The sequence below is a fragment of the Drosophila subpulchrella genome, chromosome 2L (genome assembly GCF_014743375.2).
Source record: "Drosophila subpulchrella strain 33 F10 #4 breed RU33 chromosome 2L, RU_Dsub_v1.1 Primary Assembly, whole genome shotgun sequence".
In the NCBI taxonomy this organism is placed as follows: domain Eukaryota; kingdom Metazoa; phylum Arthropoda; class Insecta; order Diptera; family Drosophilidae; genus Drosophila; species Drosophila subpulchrella.
This window is the reverse complement of record NC_050610.1, coordinates 18,285,445-18,304,991: the sequence shown is the minus strand read 5'-3', so window position 1 is coordinate 18,304,991 and position 19,547 is coordinate 18,285,445. Positions and strand designations below refer to the sequence as shown.

Genomic DNA, 19,547 nt, shown 5'->3' with positions numbered 1-19,547 from the left:
TTTTTTCCGCTTTGACGACAATTTCCCTCGCGGCACAAACGGCAGCAGCCAAAGCAACAGTAGCTACTAGCAGCTAGTGCAACACCATTGCCATCGCCACTGCCGAAACTAAAGCTATATGGCAATGGCAACTTAACGATACAACGGATGTGGAACGTCCAGAGAACAAGAGGGGAATTGCTGATCAGAGAATCGAAGTTTTACATACCCTTCTGGACATTTTAATACTAATATTTACTATATAATGTACAACATACTAAGCTTACTGATCTAGTAGATTAGATTAGATTATATCTTATAGATTAGAACAGTCGCGGATCCAGAATTTGGTTGTTATTCGAAATTCGGGAAAATTAGCTCTTCTGAAAAAGGATGTTTTAAAAATTCGACGAAGATCAATTATAGGATTCCTTTTTATAAGAAAGAGAAAGCTTGAGTGGGATTTAATAATTTAAAAAATATATTCAAATATAATCTATAAAAATGTTTAAAATCCTTAACTTTTTTAGTGATTCCCATTAATTTTATAAGAAAGAGAAAGCTTGAGTGGGATTTTATAATTTGCAAAATATTTTCAAATATAATCTATAAAAAGTTTAAAAATCCTAAACCTTTTTAGTGATTCCCAGTAATTATGGGCATTCCCTTCCTAAATTACAGCCTTGTACAAATTTATAATATGCATCCGAATTTCAGATTTATATTTCATATTGTAGATACAAACAGAATTTAAAGATGTTAATTTTTAATATTTCAGTTTTTTTTAAACATTTTATGCAAAAAATCGTTTTCATAGTTAGAATACCCCTTCGAAAGAGCACGGCCACTGAAGGTCCAGAGATGTAAAGGATGTATATCCACATCGCAGTGTCGCCGGGCAAGAAGGATGTGCAAGGAGCACTCTTCATTTCAGCATTCCCGCCTTCCTTTGCCCGTGGATCACAAAAGCACGAAATTGATTGTGTAAATAAGAAAACGAAAATGTCGTTAGTTTACGTTTTCCGCTGACAAGCTTTTGAAACTGGCCAGAACAGAGAACCCAGAACCCAGAACTCAGAACCTACGAGTCGGGAAAGGGGGAAAAACGTACTGGGAATGCAGAAGCAAATAAAATCGAGATGATGCAGAGAGCAAATGGCATTGAGATAGACAAAGAGTGCGACGAAATTAAAAATGGAATTTACTCGTTAGTCACATTTGCAGTTTATTGCCAACTGACTTTGATGCGAGGCATTATCGGTGAAAAATTGATAGCTGCCGCTTCAAAGGAATCCCAGCGATTGCAAACGAATAGAGTGAAAAATCGCACAAAAGCACTTTGGCCCTGGCAGACAGAGTCTATCAATAAGTCAAAAATGTGCATAATCTGAGATGCATTTGTGAAGCGAAAGCATGAGAATAGCACTGGATGTTATTTTGCTGAGAGGGTTAAAGAAATTTAAGATGCAACAAAGAAAAATAATTCAGACAAAACATGGAAAACGAAAAAGAAGAATATGATGTCAAGTTGTTGAAATAATAATGAAAAAATAAAACTCAATCAATCAACCAATCGTCAATCGTCTTTAAACCATTTAAAGCTAAGACTTGCAAAGTCAAACCAAATTGTATCAGCCAATAAATTTGTAAACTAAACTTTTTGGCTATCCTCTTGAGCATCTCTATTCATTCTTAACAGTTTATCAAAGACTGACCATCGACCTTGGCCACAACTTAAAAGAGCAATGTAAATGGTTGAAGAAACTTTATGAAAAAACTTGCTGAGTGGGAGATAGAAAATTTAACTCTGAGAAAGTGGTCGGTGGGAAAAGGACCGGAAACAAGGGGAAGTGGCAGGCAAATAATTTAACTATCCTTGCGGTGTGTTCTGCTAGACCAGGCGACTATCTTTGAATCCATTTTGAACCGGCTATCGGTCAGTTGGCTTTTCAATCGCCTTCCTGACTCCCTCCATAATGTGGCGGTGAACCTTGTTGGAATTCCATAAGAATGTTTCCGGTGCCAAGGCTACTGCTTACACTTAAAAGAAAAAGGTTAACTTATGTGACATTTATGAACGTGATCAAGTAGCTGACACTGATATCTGGGGTGCAATACAAATCATTTTGGTCTAAAAAATTGTTTTTAAAACACATTTTAGGTGTCTTAAAGTATTCAGGTAAAAAAGACTAGTCGTATATCTGAATAAATTTATTGTGTTTCTAACTTTAAATTATTTTGTTGCATACTTTCAGACTCTTAAAAGTGATCTTAAGACCCTAGTGATTTCAGTTGCACCCTTCAGGAGTTTTATATTATGAAAACATGATGAAGTTTCTATGCCCTTTTTGGGTATTTATATTTAAAAAAATTTTTAATGATCCGTAACTAGTTTTAAAATCGTTAAAAATTCCAAACATCATGGTTAATATTCTAATAATGTAAAAGTATTGCATATAACCTATATTTGGCATTTAAAAAAGTTTATTGCAACCTATATAAAATGGGCGTATAATAGCTCATGACTTTTGACTAAGAACATTTTAATGATATGAATTCAATAATGGTAAATTTTTCTATATGCACCACCCTCTTAACGTTCGATTCCTTTTGGCGCCACCAATTTCTGGCACCCGTTCAAAGTTGCCTTTCCAGCTCTTCCCCCCGGAGTTTCCACACCCCCGAAGCCCTCGACTGAGGCAACTTATGCCCGCCGCCGCCTTCCAAATTGAATGAAAGCACATTTTGATTGAAAAGGAAATTTACGGTGAACTTATATAGACACAAACGGGAACCACACCAGTTCGCAGGACCTGGGGCATCTCCTGCATGGCTGCTTTAACAGCCAATGTAGCGTTGGCCGTCGCCGCTCCCGGCGGATTTATCAGTCAATGTTGGAAAATTAGTTAACGGGTTTGCCGGAAACTTTTCTTTTTTGCACGCCAACTTGGCCCACAAGTTCGTTTCGCCCACCAAAATATTTAAGGCTCAATGTCCACAAATAGAGGGTAAATGTGGGCAGGGATTTCTTTGGTTTCGTAGTAAAATGGAAACCACAAGCGTTTGAAGTTGATGCCTGAAATTAATTTAAGGTTGGGGAATGGGGAAAGTTTGATAATTAACCTTTAAGGGAAACTGATTTGAGCCAATCGTTGGGTTCAATAGCTTAGCAACACAACTTTTAAGGTCTATGATCTAAGAACTTTATTTCACATAGATATATATTAGGTATTTTGCGATTATGGAATACATAGTGCGTTTAAACTAAATCTACTATATAGACACAAGTTATTTTATAAGGTCGCTACATTAAGTGTTATAACAATGCGTATAAGAATAGTTTCATTTGGTTACAATTATTTCTGCTCGCTGTGCATTATATTTTCAACCAATTTTCTGTGCCCTCTGTGCCCTGAAACCTTCGCCTATAAAATATAAAATGAAAGTGATAATCATGGTTCGTAATTGGTCTATATTTTCATTGGTTTTTCTTTCTCTCTTTTGGCTAATTTTATTGTTGGTAATTTGTATTTTAGGTACTTCTTGACATGACACATAAAATGTATATTAAATATATTTTCTTTGATTAATTGATACCGTACAAAGCACATTTATTGAAATATTTGTTATCATTAGACGACGGATGTAATACGAAATCGATTTCCTAAAGTACGATTTCCGCCCACATTTAAATGGTTACAAATTTGTCATAATTGGATCAAAACATAACCAAATTTTAATTTTGTTTGTGATTTAAAAAACCAGTTCACATAAAATCCGACGTCAATTGATCCAATTTGAAACTATTTGGTGATCTAAGTGTGACACTCTATTTCGACTCTTTATCCTGCTTAAAACGTATCCCTGCAAGTTCCCTTATTCCAGTATTTTTTTAATATATCACCAAAAGTCTTGGTTTATATTAAAACGTTGTCACTACGTGTACTGCCGTCCACAGTGTTACATGATATATTTATACAGCCGTATTTACAATAATAATAGTAAATTTGTAATTTTGCTAAATACAGCTGTACCAATTATCTGATGTTATATCAGTATGCGAAATATTCTAAGCTATTTGTTTATAAAATATTTGTAATTTAGGATAAGGGTGTGCACTTTTTGCAAATCATATTTTTTACTATAATTAAACAATTCAAACAAAAATGTGAGAAAAGTCAGTAAGAGCTTACTCGACGGAGCTCCAAATATTTTTGTAAAATCAAAGCTTAATCAAATTGACGTTATTGTAAAAAATTATTAGCCATTAGTAACGGAAAACAAGTTACAGACTGTTAAAATAAATAATAAATGTTAGTTATGTTAATGTAAGTCTACAAAGGGTTTGAGCATTTGCTCCATCCGTAACTCTACAAAAATTGTGCTTTTCAACCCACGCAAAACCCTCACCCAAGACAACCACCGCCGCTGTCTTTACTTAGACACAAACCAAAAGCAGCCGGCAATTGTTGTTGTAGCTAGTTCTTGCTGCTTGTAGATTTTACTGTGGCCAAATTGTTTGCCGGTTCTTGCAGTGCAACCCACTGTGCCGTTGCATTTTTGGCGCGGAAAATTTCCTCAAAGAATATTTTTTCTTCGGTGCGGACTTCGGGAGAGTTTCCAATGAGAGTGCGACCCAAAATTTCACTGGAGCCTGTAAAATATGTTATATTAATTTAATTAATTATAAAACTTACAAATTAAATAAATAAATTATAAATGAAAATACCATTTGATGAGCTATTCTAAAATACTTATAGTTTTCTAAATCTTAGATGTTGTTGTATATTTATTTACAATTTACAAGGGATATTTCGCAGAAAGTTCTAAAATGTATACTTTGTTCTATTGTTTTATTCCGTTATTTTATTATCAAAAAATTTTAAAGCCATTAAAATTGTAAATTTGAAAATATGGATACCACTTTATATTATAGATTTTTAAAGGCTTTGAAGTGGGTTTTGAATATAATTTTCATGAATACAAATTATCATATAGGTTGTAAACATTTTTTTAGATTTGTAAAAAATTGTGTAAGTCTAAAAAAGTCATTCAACATTGAATGTAGTAATTTAAAAACATACATTATTTAATAAATGGTTTTTAATTGTATGTACCGGTTTAAAAAAACCATAAAGAATGTATATTTTCGAAAAGTACAAATAGTTTTTCACTTACCCAATAAACCATCGTGGACCACGGTGAATTCAAGTACACAATTTTTTAGCGTTTCCTTCGCGACATCGAAAGCCAGGGCTTCATTATAAACGGGGTTCAGAGTGCCCCTTTGAACGCCCGTCTTGCGTTTCTTCATCTTCTTGCCACCGGGACCCAGGAGAGTAACCTTTACGTACGGATCCGAAGAGTTTCGGGCATCGTCCACAATTCGAAGATTTCGGGCCTTGATCAGGACCACCATCAAACGTTCCGCAGATGGCAAATAGGCCAGGGACACCATTATATCTCCCAGATCCACTTTCATATCCTGGGCCGAGGCCGAGCTCAAGGGAGTCCAGAGTTTCACCTGTTCACTCAGATCCAAATTGGCCAGATGTAGCTTGGTTCCACCGATACAAACGTGCCGGGAATAGGCATCAAAGTCGTACAGTAAAATCTCAACGGTTCGTTTGTCAATTACTCCGGCTGTGACTTCGAACACAAACTGCTCATCGAAAACTGGAGAAGATTTTAGAAATAAATTATTAGATTTAATGATTGTTAAATATATTCATTGAAATATTTGCAAAGTATATATTTTAAAGGGGTTAAAAGGACCCTCCGATTGTACTTTATAAATGTTTTATCAGTCTATATTATTGTGTCTATTTTATAAATATTCACCTGGATTCAAGGTTCTCTTGTGAATGCGCGTCTGCCAAAAATTCTTTTTATCCGGTAGTAATCTTACTTTGGCATATGGATCGGCGGTTCCACTAAATTGTCTTGGCTGAAGATTCTGAGCTTCCAGTAGTCGAACATTTAACAAACCACCCACAGGATCGTAGACGATGCTAACATGCAAATTGCCGCGGACTTCATTGAGGGACACTGGATTGATGGTCTTCGGTTGAGAGTGCTGCCAAATAATATACATAAAATGAATTAATAATTTGTAAAATAGGGAACAACTCCTTTCACTTACGCTCCTGTACAAGGTCATGTCAATTTTTGTGTGATCCAATTTGGCATTCATGGAGGAAACCCTGGGACGACTCGGGTGCATGGCCAGGACCACATGTTTATCGGATCTGGCGATGGGTACGGAAGTGGTGGAGCAGTAGGACAGGGTGTTGGACTTCAGGCTACCGGTGGGCGAAGTGGGTGTGGGCGGGGCCGACTCCTCGGTGGTGTTGGACACCTGTTGTTGGATGGCAGCCGTCGAGGTGACCGAAGCGGGTACCCAAAAAGCCGGGTCATTGTCCTCGCTCTTTAAGGATGTGGGACTGAGGTTGCCGGCATTTCCACTGCCGAATTTCCCACGCGGCACCTCGTTTACGTTGTCCACATTATAGCCCGCGGCACCGGCAACCAAAGCCTCCCTGCTGAAGTAAAACCAAAACAATTGGGGACGTTATATACGGTTAGTGCCGCCAAGGGAACTCCAAATTTCGAATTTCAGATGCAAAAAATTTTAAAATATTCTACACAGGTTTTCCATTTTCGGAATGAGAATTGTTTCCTATTATGGTTTTTAGGTGGGAAAAACAGAAGCTTAAATTAAACTGATGTTTTTTTGAACTTGAGATAAAGTGTATGGTGAACCAAAAAAACAATATCATCATACCGGAAAAATTTAATTTCTTTAACACTACGAACTTACTAGAAACATTTCACTTAGTTTTAGTTGAATAGGTGATTAGTATACTTCCTGAAATTTTCTATTAACAAGCAACTTTTAAAACAATAATTTTTCAAAGGGTCAATATGCTGTTTTTTTCAAATTTAATAAGTTTTAAAGGTTGTTTCCAAAATGTTATTTTTTAAACAAAAAATTGCTTAAATATTTTAATTTTTAAAACTGTTTTTGCCTACCTCTGTTGATCCTCATCCTTTTCGTTGGCCGACTCCAGGAGATTCTGTTCAAACCAGTTCAGGCGATATCGTTTAGAGCAGGTGGTGTATAGGGCTGCCCCAACAGCCGAAACCACCAGGAAGGAAACTGAGGCATACACGCCAATCTGGGCCAGTGAAATGTCCTCTTCACGTATAACAATATCCATTTCTCTGGTTGTGAGTGAACCTAAAATATAATAAAAAACATCAACAGGTCAGAGAATGCAACAACCTGACAATGCGGGTCAATTACTCGGCCTGACCCCACATCGACAGCTACCCACCTGCCTAATGACACCCAAACTAGCCATAAAACATTCATTAGCAAGTCAGGACCTCGGGATGTGTGTCTCATAAATAAATCAAAGCTCGAGGCCCCACGTCCGACATTCATCTTCTCGCTGGCTGGCTTTGTGGGTTATTAATTGAGCGGCTTAAGGTGGTGGTGTTTGTGGGGCACCACAAAATCCTGACCCACGGCACGTGCTCCCAGTTACCCACCAGTTCTTGGGGTCCACCAGGAGGATAATGAAGGGGCTGCTGGGGCATTGTCTTTGTTAGACCGCAGCCACACAAAATTGCCATAAAGGCGCCTCGGCCTCGGTTAGTTCGCAATTAGCCGAGCAAACAGCCAGGTGACCCCACCTCATCCCAGGCACCCCTACAAAAATTCTCCAAATTACACCCACACTTAAAACAAAACAAAAAGCAGAGGGTAGGATGTCCGGCATTCAACTTATTTAACCGCTGTGTCCGCAATTTTATAGTTTCACTTTTTCCAAAAGCCAAACACAGTTCTAAATGAAACTGTTTGTGTCTTAATCAAGGAATAAGCTTAAAACGTTAAGCTAGTTTTTCTATTTTGACCAGTATAAATATTTAAAGCTTTCTATGTGTATTATTAATTAAGTCTTAAAGCATACATATTCATTTTAGTAAAGAGCAATTGTGTATTTAAAATTCTGAATATTTTAGCAAAGGTAATCAATTTCACAAAGTTATTTAATTTTTTTCCTGTGCAAAAAGAATGCAGAGAACGCACACAACTGCCATGAACAAGATGAAGTGTTGTCTGTTGAAAAAGCTACAATTTATAACGGACTTGTTAATTAATTAGTATATTTATATTTGAAAACCACCTTTGGATGATTCCTGCTTTTCGTTCTTCGACCCAGAAATTTTACCCCGCCCCACCACAACCCCTTTTTTTCTGGCCAATTTTCTGCAAATTTACTTTTCGCTCATTATTTATTTACAGCCAACTTTTGTTTTTGGGTCTACGCTTTCTTTTATGGCAATTGCATGAGGTGTATATGCGGGTTCAATTCCCTGTTTTTCCTTCTTGCTTTTCGGGTTCCTTGGAAAATCTTGGGGAAATGATTTATGTTCCCTTATGTCCAAATAAGTGAGTTTGGGCCTGGCCTTAATGTGTCTGCTTGGTAAATTTATGAAATTAGTTATAATTTAAACTCCGACAGTTGCGAAGATAAGCCGCTATCGCAGAAGTCAGAGCCGTAAATTAAGTGAAAAGCTCTTGATGTAGACATTTCCAGTGAAATCAATTTGCCAGCCCGTTGATTCCCCGGGAAATATGGCAAAATGCCAGCGAACTGATATCACCTTCCGTTTTTTCCAGCCGCGGCACAAAGTAAATCACACATAACCCAATCAATGTCAAATTGGGCAGATCGCACTGCCGCGCCCGCACATCATCAGTCAGTCATTCAATCATTCGAGGTGTCCTTTTGTGCCTTCATGTCCTGACATTTATGTCCTGGCACTCGCAGGTCGCACAAAATTTTTGTCACGGCACATGTGGCCATGTGGCTTGATGAATTTGATCACCCTTTCTTTAAAATAGGTACTTTTACTTTTAAATTTCGGTTCAAAAACAACACGATTGTTAAAAATGAACAAATATTTTTAGTTAAGTCAACTTTATAGAGCAGGTTTATTATAATTGAATATAAAAGCAATCTGTTGGTTAATATATACTTTTTCCCCTGCAAATGTTACACATAGAAACCTCTTTGATTGACCAAAAATAAAAACTCATCCGATTATTGTGAGTAAACCTATTATATCCTCAGCCCTGCTTAATAGCTTAGGCTAGCTGAGAGTTTTGAAAGGGTATTTTAAAGAATCTTTTTCATGGTTTCGTTCTCCGACTTCCCTTGTTTGCCCACATGCATCATTTCCACATGTGTAGGCCTGTGGGTACAGGGATTTATTGCTCCTGTCATAAATTTCAATACAAAAACCGCGCTTTGGCCCTTTTGGGCCGACTGTCTGGTATTTGGTTGGCTTTGTAAATCATTTTGCGGCTTTTATCGTGCACATTTTCACTTTTCGCTGGAACCCCCAGATAAGACCACACTACTTCCGCCTGCGTTTTCCGTTTGCCTCGCAACAAAGTCAAGGCCAGAGATGCGTCCCTCCCAAAGTCCCAAAGTCCCGCCAATATGTTGACAATGTGCGACTAAAATTAAGTTTATCTAATCGATAAAATCAACCGCATGGTTCATTGCCTGCCTGGGAAAAATGTTGGGTGTGTGTCGGGCCAGCTTAATCGCGTGATTTCCCCCAGATGCCGCTGGCGATTTCATCATCCTCGCTTAAAAAATTAATGGATAAAGATGCCTTTTCATGGTAGCAGCGCCTTTGAATGTCGCAATTATGGCAAATTATGCTCATTAGTCTAATGAAGTGTTTCTGTGACTCGGTTGCCATTCCCTTTCTCGGCCAAATCCACGCCCTGCTGTTCTTTTCAAAGAATGTGGACAATTGCAGTCGTCAGCAAGCCAAACACCCAATTATCCTGTCGCTATGGCAGTTGGTTAAGGTTAGGTCTTTACTTTTTCAAAAAGGCTTTAAAATCAAGGAACACACGTTTTTAAAACCCTTTTTGAAAGCTTTTATTATGAGATAAGTATGAACCTTTCCCATGCCAAAGGGTTTTGATTGGGCGGAAGTCAACTTGACTCACAAAAGCCAGCTTTATTAACTCACTAAACAACTTCCATTAAACTATCATTTTTCTTCGGCTTCCGGAAGCACTTTGCCTTTATCCTTCCTGCCTTCCGTGACCATTGTTGGGCTTATCCTGTCGTCGAGTATTGCGAAAACATTGTCCAAGTGCTGGCTGCACACCTGTGTCCCTGGCAACAGTAATTAGATTACGACATGGGGTCCACGAGGATGCGCGTGTTCTTGTTGTCCTGCATTGTCCTCGACAAAAGAATGACCAGGAAAAAACAGTGGAATTGTACCAAGCACACATTGAAAAGGTGCAACTTTTAATAACCTAACACAAATTGCTAATTTGTATATGTACAAAATGTATATCTCAGGGGGTGCCACTCAAAGCATTACGGTCTTGAAAAAACTTGTAAAAATGACTTTATCTGTCTAAAAGTATGAAAGCGAGCAAAGAACAGCTGTCTTTCTAAATAAATTCATAGTACTTTTAATTTCAAAATATTTTATCGCATACTTCTGGACACCTAGAGCAACATTTAGAAAATATTTAAATACCGTAAACCGTGTGGGTTTACCTATGACCATTGTTCTTCCAGGATTTCCATTTACTTTTATTGATTTTGTTCTGTTTATGTTACGCAAACCCTGCACAGTTGCAAAAGCAAACTTATGAAGGCTTTTGCCAACCTGGAATTCATTTAGCTGATGGCTTTAACTCATTCAGTGCAGTTGAACCAGGGTCCCTCGAGCAACAGATGAAAAACCTTCGGTGTGCATAAACAAGCAGCTCAAATGATGCCAACATACACGGTCCGAGGGTCACGGTGGCCTCCAGGAGCCCGAGTTCACGGTTCCGGAGGTCCTGGCCGTCAATAATCAGGCATCAGCAATTTGTAGTACGCGGCATAATGACACAGCAGAGGCGCTAGTTTATACACATCAGCAACATCATCATCATCACCACCACCATCATCTCATTTACCATCCTTTGGAGTCTCCGTAATGTGTCTGTTTTTGTTATCCGAGTTGATTATCTACCACCAATGGCATCGTCAGCTGTTGTCCTCCAATGTCAATGGGATCAGCGGGGCAAATTGAATGCTGACCCCATCACAGTCCTTGCTAATTAGCCATCAATGAATATTTATAGCTTATGGCGGGGTTAAGGGGGATATACTACAAGCAGCTGAGAGCTGGCTGGACCCAGGATAAAGTTCATAAATGGATTAACGAACTTGGCAGCATAAGGAAAAACTTGATATTAAAGCGTTATTCCGTTTGCAAAGTTTGGATTACACAAGTTATATAAGCAAAAGCATTTATGAATAATTTAAATAAGACTTTCGTTTCGAATTTTTAAAGGGATGTATTTAATATTTCAATAAAAAGTCACTGGAATTTTTAATGTGCGTAGAAATATGCTGTCAACAACTGACTGCTCTAACTAAGACCTTTTCAAATAAATTGTAATTTTGAAAGTGTTTATTTATGAGTTCAAAAGACATCTCAAAAGTCAAACATCCTCTCAAGTCATCAAATACTCGTGTAAGCCATTCAGATTAAATTCCTGCCAATCCTTTCACTCTCATTTGCAAACACTCCAGAGCCCTCTATATGCGATAAAAGTCGGATAAAAGATCCCATTAAAATCAACAGCCATATGTCAATTTGCCGCAGGCCATTAAGCCAAGGGACCCGACCGACGGGGCACGGAAAATATTGAAAATAAAATTCGTAAGAGCGGTACTGCGAATGCAAGATAAACAGCAATTTAATAAAGTGACCCAAATGTATGCGCCTCCAGTATAAGGGCGGGAGCATAAAAATAAACAATAAAACGCTCATTAAAACGCTGAAAATGCCCAAGAAGTAACGCAAAAAAAAAATACGAGAAAAGAATAAAGGAAAAAACATGTCCTGGCGTGGGCTAAGGAAATAATAAGTGTGATATTAATACTTGGGTTCGCAACAAAGGCAAAGCCGCTCCGAAACCCCCATAAAGCAACCCAATGGTGGGCCAGAGGCTAAAGAGCTGCCAATAACTCAACAAGTTAACAAACATGGCTGGCTGGGCGCTTCTTTATGGCCTCGTCAATGTGGCCTGTAGCTTCGGGCGACGTTTTTGCATTAAAAATGCATTAATCTTGGGACACGTGATAAATATTCATGGCTCTACGGTCTATAATAAATGCACTTCTTTGGTGCAGCCTGTTGACTGCCTAGAACGCAATATTCGAGAAAGGGGCTTAAATACATATGACGAAGGTCGCTCTATTCGGCTACAAAATGGAGGTCGGGGTTCACGGCCGTATACGGGCTTTTCAAGGACATGCTTGTTGTGTTTGAGTGGCTGCCAACGTGGCCAACGAGTCCTGGCTTCTCTACCAGCTTGAACAGCCCGCGGCTGAGAAAATCCCACCGAAATCCTTATAGTCTTTTCAGAACGGAACACGGCAAATTGGGTAAAGGATCCCGCATGTGTTTAAGAACACGTTTCGCTAACGCTCTCGACTAATTAAATTAAAATACCTCGGCTTTGAGCAAATTTATCACAGTCACTGCACAACGCGTAACACGTGTCGTATACGCAATGCAATCATTTCAATCAGCAATCACCTGAAAAGTAGCAATATGGGTGCTCGAGAATTACTCTCGACAAGCGAAAGGGAACCTCATTCTCAAAAACAAACAATTTGCGTAGATTCCGATATGGTATCAACATGGTTGTGACGTAAATTGTGATTAAACTATGCCTATTGAATGGTACAGGAGTTTTATGAGTTTTCGATACATTTTTGTATTTAAATGAAACGGAATACTTTAAAATTTATATAGCTCAGTGAATAATAAAAGCAATAATTGACCACTAATTACAAAGTAAATTAAAACAAATGACTAAATTCGCTTATTATAATTTGAAGTGAAGTATAAAAAATAGAAACAAATTGGAGGCAGAAATAAGCATTTATCATTTGATTATAATTCAAGGATAAATCTGACAGTCAGAAAATGTGTGGAACTTCAATTCCCCAAGCAGATTAACCTAATTTTCTTTCCAAAAACATTACCATAATATTGTTCGCCAACTCCCATAAGAATACCACAAGATCATGTACTTCCCTCCCCATCTCAAAAAGATATCACAAACAATTTCACTTTAAGTTTTTCTCTAGAAAATTCTGCAGAACTTTACACCGTACGAATTCCAAAGAAATCTCACTAGCTTAACTTTTACAATAAAAGTTTGCCAGCTTACATTTCCTTTTTAGACTAGAAAATCAATTTCTTTGCTCAACAAGTTCGAATTACATTGGCCCCACAAAAGCATTGTCCCAAAAAGATTTCATTCCGACTTCAAAGCAAATAAAACACATAAAATATTAAATGGCTTGTTTCCCAGACGTGCCTTAACTATTTTTTTCAGATTATAAAACCGAATTTGTATGCAAATTGAGTTGACATGGATCAAACAGCTGTGTTGGCACTTACCCGTTTGAATATTTGCAAATCGGTGACACAGAGCCGAATAAAAATTGTGCAAACAATTTTCTTATTCAAATTGCGGCATGCAATTTTCCGCAACAATATGTTTACCAAATCCTTTTGACGGTTCAACGTGGCGTATACGCAACTCGCTCTACACGGCACAACGCATATTGTGCGTGTTTTGGGTTCTTAACGAGTTTGCAATGCAATTTCCTTATTAGCAGACTTTCATTAATTTTTAATCCAATAATCCCCTGTACACACTGGTCAATTATTTCAAATAATTGTAGCCAAAGAGAGAGATAACTGGAAGCAGTTGAATTTTCCCCTTTTTTTTTGGTTCACGCGCCTCAACAACTTGGCCAGAGCGTTGCTGAAACTCGACTGTGTTGTTGTTCGCCAAAAATTACACGCAGTTACCCGATGTCATGTTCCATCAGACCCACACACTCGCACCCAAAACACAGATGGGCTCATGGAAACACACGAATGCAATGGGGAAACTTTGAGTCCTCCGAGGAAATGACCGTTGGGATCTCTTTTAAAAGTGATAAGTTTATAAAGGCCAATTTTTTCGATAAGTTACTGCCAAATATTTGGTTTATATTTTCCCATTCAACGGCTATTTAAGCCAAAAATAAAATCTATTACCGGAAGGAAATACATTTTACACGAAAGCTTCGTTCGAGCAACAGCTGGCTCATTTTGTAAAAAGCCCGCGAAAATTGTTCATAACTTTGCCGGAAAGCTTCTGTCTTCACATAGCTTTCCAGGATTTCAGTTACTAAAGGCGTTGCCACTTGGTTTTATTTTAAATAAGTAATTTAATGTTAATCTATATTAAATTACCGCCCCAATTTTCTGAATCATTGTGTTTACCTTTAATTTAAAATAATCTCCCATTTACAGACTGCAAATTATATTTTAAAATATATTTCGATTAAAGTTCAACTGAAAATAAATTAAAATTCACACAATAATCAAGATGAACTGCACTTTTAGCGAAGTCATTGAACAAATTGTATTGCGTTTTCTTATAATTTTTTTATTTAGATTGTGGGAATAAATCAGAAAACTGATAATATTAATTATAATGTTTATAATTCCACCTAGGTTTGATTGTATTTTTAGAAGTGATCTTTTCGAGCATCATTCAATATAATAGCTACAATTGAAATTGCAGAAAAAACCAACGAAATCTACCATTTCAATCCTGAAATTTCTGCATTCAAATATTTTATTCTTAGTCTTTTTTGTTAAGGTGAGTTATAGGTTTCACTGTCAAAATGTTTCCGGCCGTGGACTTGACAATGTGTTTGGAGGTGAATACTAGTACTTTTCTGGCTTATCTCAACATTTTGCAAAAATTTGTCAGAATTAATCTATGATCTCCGCCCCTATACATTTCTAGACTATGTTGATAACATTAATTCCCTCAATGATTCTAGTCACACAAAAATCCGGGTTTTTCCAAAAAAAATTCGACGCATGTCTTGGGATCACTTGAAATGGCAATGATAACCCAATATTGTGTGCAAATTCTCTTTATTAGCTTAATTGTTCTCAGCTTTTCTTGATAATCTAAAGACATTTAATATGGGGGTGTCTACTCAAGTTATACCTCAAAGTCAAAGTCAGTTAAACATCTCGTAATACTTTCGACTACGACTTTGGAAATGTTTGCGGTGTTAAATCGAACGTGATGATGCTGATCTTAACACTGAGTCTCTAGCATATTGGATTACCAAATGCTGTAAAAACCGCACATCAATCTTGGACCCATTTGAAAATAACAATCGTTCAATAACAATTGAATTGTGACGTCTTAAAAATACTTTTAATAATATTTTTGATGCTACGGCGTAGTTTAAACTATTTTATTTACTAAGCAATATTTGCTATTTATACCATACAATGACTAGGTGTTCTAATTTGCGTTTTGTCTGGCGCCTTTTCAAATGGCAATTTAAATAGTCTGACTTATTTCATCAGCCCTTTTATTTTGCTACATTGAATGATTATACGTTCGAGTACTCACTTCATATTACTAGTTAATATAGTTCAAAAGCGTGGCATCATTTCATAATTCCTTTTAAATTCAAGTTCAAAGTTGTTGTCAGCAATAACATTGAAGGTATTATCTCTGTTCCCATTAAATGGCTTCGACAATTTAGAACAAACGTCAGAGTGTGTCACTAATTTACATTTCTGACGGAATTAAAACGCATTTAATTAAAATTGTAGATTTGTATGTGAAGAATACAGGCTATTAACCCAAAAAGTATTTTGATTGCCAGAATGACTTGCGATCAAACGGTTCGAGTGGAAGTAATTGATTATGCACGATGCACGTTTGACTTGTGCCAATAAATCAATTGTAATGCTGATAAGCCGTTAACAATTTCCCTTTTAAATAATTGTCGGCCCATTAAAATTACAAGTTAGCAAGTAATTAGCTCATTGAGCATCCAGTTTGTAAAGAGAATAATACTATCTATGCTCATCTGCCCGAGCATACTGGTAAATTGAGTAATATGTGTGCAATTGCCTATAAAATGATTATGACACAATCTCCCAATCTCAGTGCAATGAAAGCCCTCCCATGAATATGGATGCAAACAAGTTTGCATATATGTTTCTATATATACCTATTAAAATACCCGATCTGTGGGGACTTCGTTTCTCTGGAGCCGAAGCCTTATCACCGGGGCTTCGGCTCCATCGATCGACTCACGTGTTGTCATTTATAAAACGATTACAATCCAAGGCATGAATGACACTCCAGTACCGGTCGCTGCACAAGACACACAACAAGAGCCCAGAGAAACTGGAACTGAAACCAATCAAGCAGAACTCAACTCGAATCGAGACTCCAGACTGTCTGAAGCGGTAGTGCGGCATTACAAATCGTTATATCAAATATTAATAAAAGTGAAAGTAATCGCATACAAAATGTCATCTGCGTTGACGAACCTCTTGCAATCGCTGAGGATTGTGCCCTTGGGACACGGAAAATCCAGTAATCAAGTGGTGGTCGTAAAGGAGCGATTAAAGGTGGAGGATCTGCCGGAGATCAGTTTGGAGGAGGTGGCCCAGCACGACAGCTTCGACGACTGCTGGGTGGTGATCTACGACAGGGTCTACGACGTCACCCACTTTCTGAGGGACCATCCTGGTGGCGATGATGTCATCATGGATCACGCAGGACGAGATGCCACAATCGCCTTCCACGGAACAGGACACTCCGGAGATGCCATTGAACTAATGAAGGACTTTCTTATTGGCCAATTGCCCGTCAGACAGCACATTTTTCGCACTGGCAAAAACAAGGTTTTGTCCCTGGGCATACCGGAATAATATTATTATAATGTCAGCCGATTTAGCGGCAATCGCCTTCGACGCCGTCCTCCACGTTGTACATGTCTATATGTTTCTAGAGTATTCATTGATTTTGTGTCTAGTTTTAATCAGCTTTTTTCGCATTCCGCAAAACGGCTTTCGCTTAATCATCAAAAACCATTCAGCCAACTACATATGTATATTTATATGATGGTATATAACTTTGTCAAGACTTGAAACGGATCTAAGATTAAATTATTTAATTGTGACTGTGGTTTTTAATAATCGCCGATTAAAAATGGTTGGGTTGGAAATATTTGGATGTTGACTCATACAAAAATGCTGATGAAATATCTATTAGATATTATCTTTAATAAATGGTTTGCCCTTCGCTTATTTTATAGTCTCATATTAAATACTCTCTACTTCAATAATACTTTATTTGGTAATATTCATCTTACACTTAGTGGTTGACATCATGTAAATGCACAAATAAGAAATGCTTATGACAAAAATAAATATCACTTAACCGATTTTCACTTGGCTGCTCTGATAAGAGACTGTTTATCAACCTCCTTTCGTCTGACTAGTACACAAATATTTGGCATTCTTGTTTTCAATTGACTTAAAAATATTGCTTGTTTATGGATTGCTTAACAGGAGAACCCTCGTTTATAAGTGGTTCGGAATCTTATTTAACTGCTGCTGGAGGGCGGTTCGTTGTGAGGTCCTTGAAGAAGGGCCTGCAGTTTGGCAGCAGCTGGGAAGGCACCCAAATCCAGAGGTGCAGCTCCCGTGGTGCTTTGTATATAGGCCAGCAGTCTGAAATTTATAAAAGAAATGTTTTTGAATTTTATTTTATTTATTTAATAAATATTCTTACCTTCTCAACTCTTCCAGGGCGTTTTGCTGCATAAGAATATAGTTCTTGGCCAGCAGCAAGGTGGCTATTTTCGATAGCTTCCGAACGGAAGGTGAATGGGCATAGGGAATAACACTCCTTAGCTCATCCAGGGCATCGTTCAAATCGTGCATCCTTCGCCGCTCCCGGGCATTAATATTCAGCCTCACAGTCTTTCCTTGTCGATTTTTCTGCTTGCCATTGTTGGAACCACTTCCACTGGCTGAACCACTGGACACAGCCACCGTGGTGGTGCCACCACTTATGGCAATGGCCGCAATGGCAGCGGCCGTGGGACTCAGTGGTTTTTCCGGAGCACTCGGTCCTGGTTTGTTCTCATCCGTGGGTGGCTGGGACTGGGACATGCCCATGCCATGGGCATAGAAACCACCCAGACCTACCGATCCCAATGGAGTTCGGCGGCCTGGAACGCTTTGTGGTGGACTGGCCGTGGGTGCTGGATGCTGGCCACCCAGCATATTGGCGGTGGGTGGTATCGGCATGTGTCCATGGTTGGGGAGACCGGGAAAACCGAAGGCCAGATTCGAGGGATCCATCTCTATTTATTTTTCGGTAGTTTTTCCAGCTCTGAAAAAAAGTTGTTGAAGGGATGTGTAATCTTTTAGGGTAGTCCTTGCCTCTCAAAATATTTTAATGCAGGGTTGCAAAGGGATTTAAGAAATAGGGGTGGAAAATGTCAGCTGTTCGGTGGCTCCCGCTAGCGGAAATTGGCGAAAACAACAGCTTGACAAAGCTTTTCATAGGTGGAGAGTTTGCCAATTTACGATTTATTATTTAAATGATTAGTAATAAACTAAAATATATAATTTAGTTACTGATTCGAAACTAACATATAATTCCAAACTCTATTTAAAATTTCTTTGTTCGTTATTAGAATTGATATTTCAAAAACAAAGTCTGAGCCTCGTCAAGCTTTATATAGGTGGCGCTTTGGAATAGACCAAGTTTGAGGGAGGTTTTCGCTTTGCTTTATTTAAATGCACTATTTAAACGGTTTTATTTAAGATCTTTTTACTAAGCACTATTTTTAAACTATGAACTGTTAAGGCAGAGGAAATACATATTTTTACAAATATTAATCCACCCGTTCCTGCTGCAAAATCGTTTATCAAATATGCAAAATCACCGCAGGACCTTATTTAACTTTCTATTAATTTATGACACACTTTAAGGATTATTTATTTAAATAAACCACAAATCACAAGTTCGCTGGTGTATGAAAGAGAGGGAAAATACCGAGAACGAAAAAGAAATTGGGGATTTAAACAATTTAAAAAATCGCACGCACCACAAACCAGGCAAAAATTAAAATGCGGCTGCTGTGTCAGAGGACTCAGATCCTGAATCGCAATCGGATTCGATGCGCGAGTGTGAGGTGCCCGGCAACAACAGAGGCGACCGCGATTTTGTGGTGGGTTATAGTAGTCGCATAACGATTTTCCGATTTTTCTCTGCTCGCAATCTCTTTCTCTCTCTGTTTAGCATTCGCCCCGTCCCACTCTCACTGGCATCTCGGTCGATTATAAATTTTTTGCCACCGACGCCACCGTCACCGTTTGGTGTTAATCTCTTTCTGCAGAAGGAACATTATGAGGCACTATATAAAAATGTGGGTCGGGTGTTGACGCCGGTGGTTGACGTTTAGTGGTTGTGCTTCGCATAATGCAGCATCCACACCCATACATACAGCAGGACTATTACCAATACTCACAAAGCTGCATGACTCACAGTCATTGCCTCCGAAAAAAAAATTGTGAGCCTCAACTAAAAACCGTACGTAAAGAATGCC

At 38.1% G+C, this 19,547-nt stretch overlaps 3 protein-coding genes across 4 annotated transcripts; 1 reads left to right on the top strand and 2 right to left on the bottom strand.

Annotated features, from left to right (window-relative positions):
• Window positions 1–3,158: 3,158 nt before the first annotated feature.
• Window positions 3,159–13,889, bottom strand: LOC119548143 (synaptotagmin-5). 2 transcript variants are annotated; one of them, XM_037855241.1, is made up of 6 exons: window positions 13,501–13,889; window positions 7,012–7,219; window positions 6,122–6,518; window positions 5,821–6,055; window positions 5,158–5,655; window positions 3,159–4,633 (listed from the first exon to the last, which is right to left on the bottom strand). In XM_037855241.1, exons 2-6 carry the CDS (start codon window positions 7,197–7,199, stop codon window positions 4,458–4,460), a joined length of 1,494 nt encoding a protein of 497 aa, XP_037711169.1. In that variant the 5' UTR covers window positions 7,200–7,219; window positions 13,501–13,889; the 3' UTR covers window positions 3,159–4,457. The 2 variants fall into 2 exon arrangements, with proteins under 2 accessions (XP_037711169.1, XP_037711168.1); XM_037855240.1 differs by having other exon boundaries at window positions 6,122–6,521; window positions 13,501–13,888.
• Window positions 13,890–16,260: 2,371 nt separating this feature from the next.
• Window positions 16,261–17,105, top strand: LOC119548167 (acyl-CoA 6-desaturase). Its single transcript, XM_037855278.1, has one exon. It carries the CDS (start codon window positions 16,267–16,269, stop codon window positions 16,852–16,854), a length of 588 nt encoding a protein of 195 aa, XP_037711206.1. The 5' UTR covers window positions 16,261–16,266; the 3' UTR covers window positions 16,855–17,105.
• A 147-nt stretch (window positions 17,106–17,252) lies between these two features.
• LOC119548166 (class E basic helix-loop-helix protein 22) lies at window positions 17,253–19,298 on the bottom strand. The gene is made up of 3 exons (XM_037855277.1): window positions 19,047–19,298; window positions 17,720–18,325; window positions 17,253–17,658 (listed from the first exon to the last, which is right to left on the bottom strand). Exons 2-3 carry the CDS (start codon window positions 18,292–18,294, stop codon window positions 17,532–17,534), a joined length of 702 nt encoding a protein of 233 aa, XP_037711205.1. The 5' UTR covers window positions 18,295–18,325; window positions 19,047–19,298; the 3' UTR covers window positions 17,253–17,531.
• Window positions 19,299–19,547: the final 249 nt, after the last annotated feature.

Bases quoted from the DNA above. Each gene is read 5' to 3' on its own strand.
- LOC119548143 (XM_037855240.1), bottom strand. From the start codon at position 7,199: ATGGATATTGTTATACGTGAAGAGGACATTTCACTGGCCCAGATTGGC. The intron at 5,656-5,820 runs GTGAATATTTAT...AATCTTCTCCAG, and splicing joins CAAGAGAACCTTGAATCCAG to TTTTCGATGAGCAGTTTGTG. The intron at 4,634-5,157 runs GTAAGTGAAAAA...CATATTTTACAG, and splicing joins GGTCCACGATGGTTTATTGG to GCTCCAGTGAAATTTTGGGT.
- LOC119548167 (XM_037855278.1), top strand. From the start codon at position 16,267: ATGAATGACACTCCAGTACCGGTCGCTGCACAAGACACACAACAAGAG.
- LOC119548166 (XM_037855277.1), bottom strand. From the start codon at position 18,294: ATGGATCCCTCGAATCTGGCCTTCGGTTTTCCCGGTCTCCCCAACCAT. The intron at 17,659-17,719 runs GTAAGAATATTT...TATAAATTTCAG, and splicing joins GCCCTGGAAGAGTTGAGAAG to ACTGCTGGCCTATATACAAA.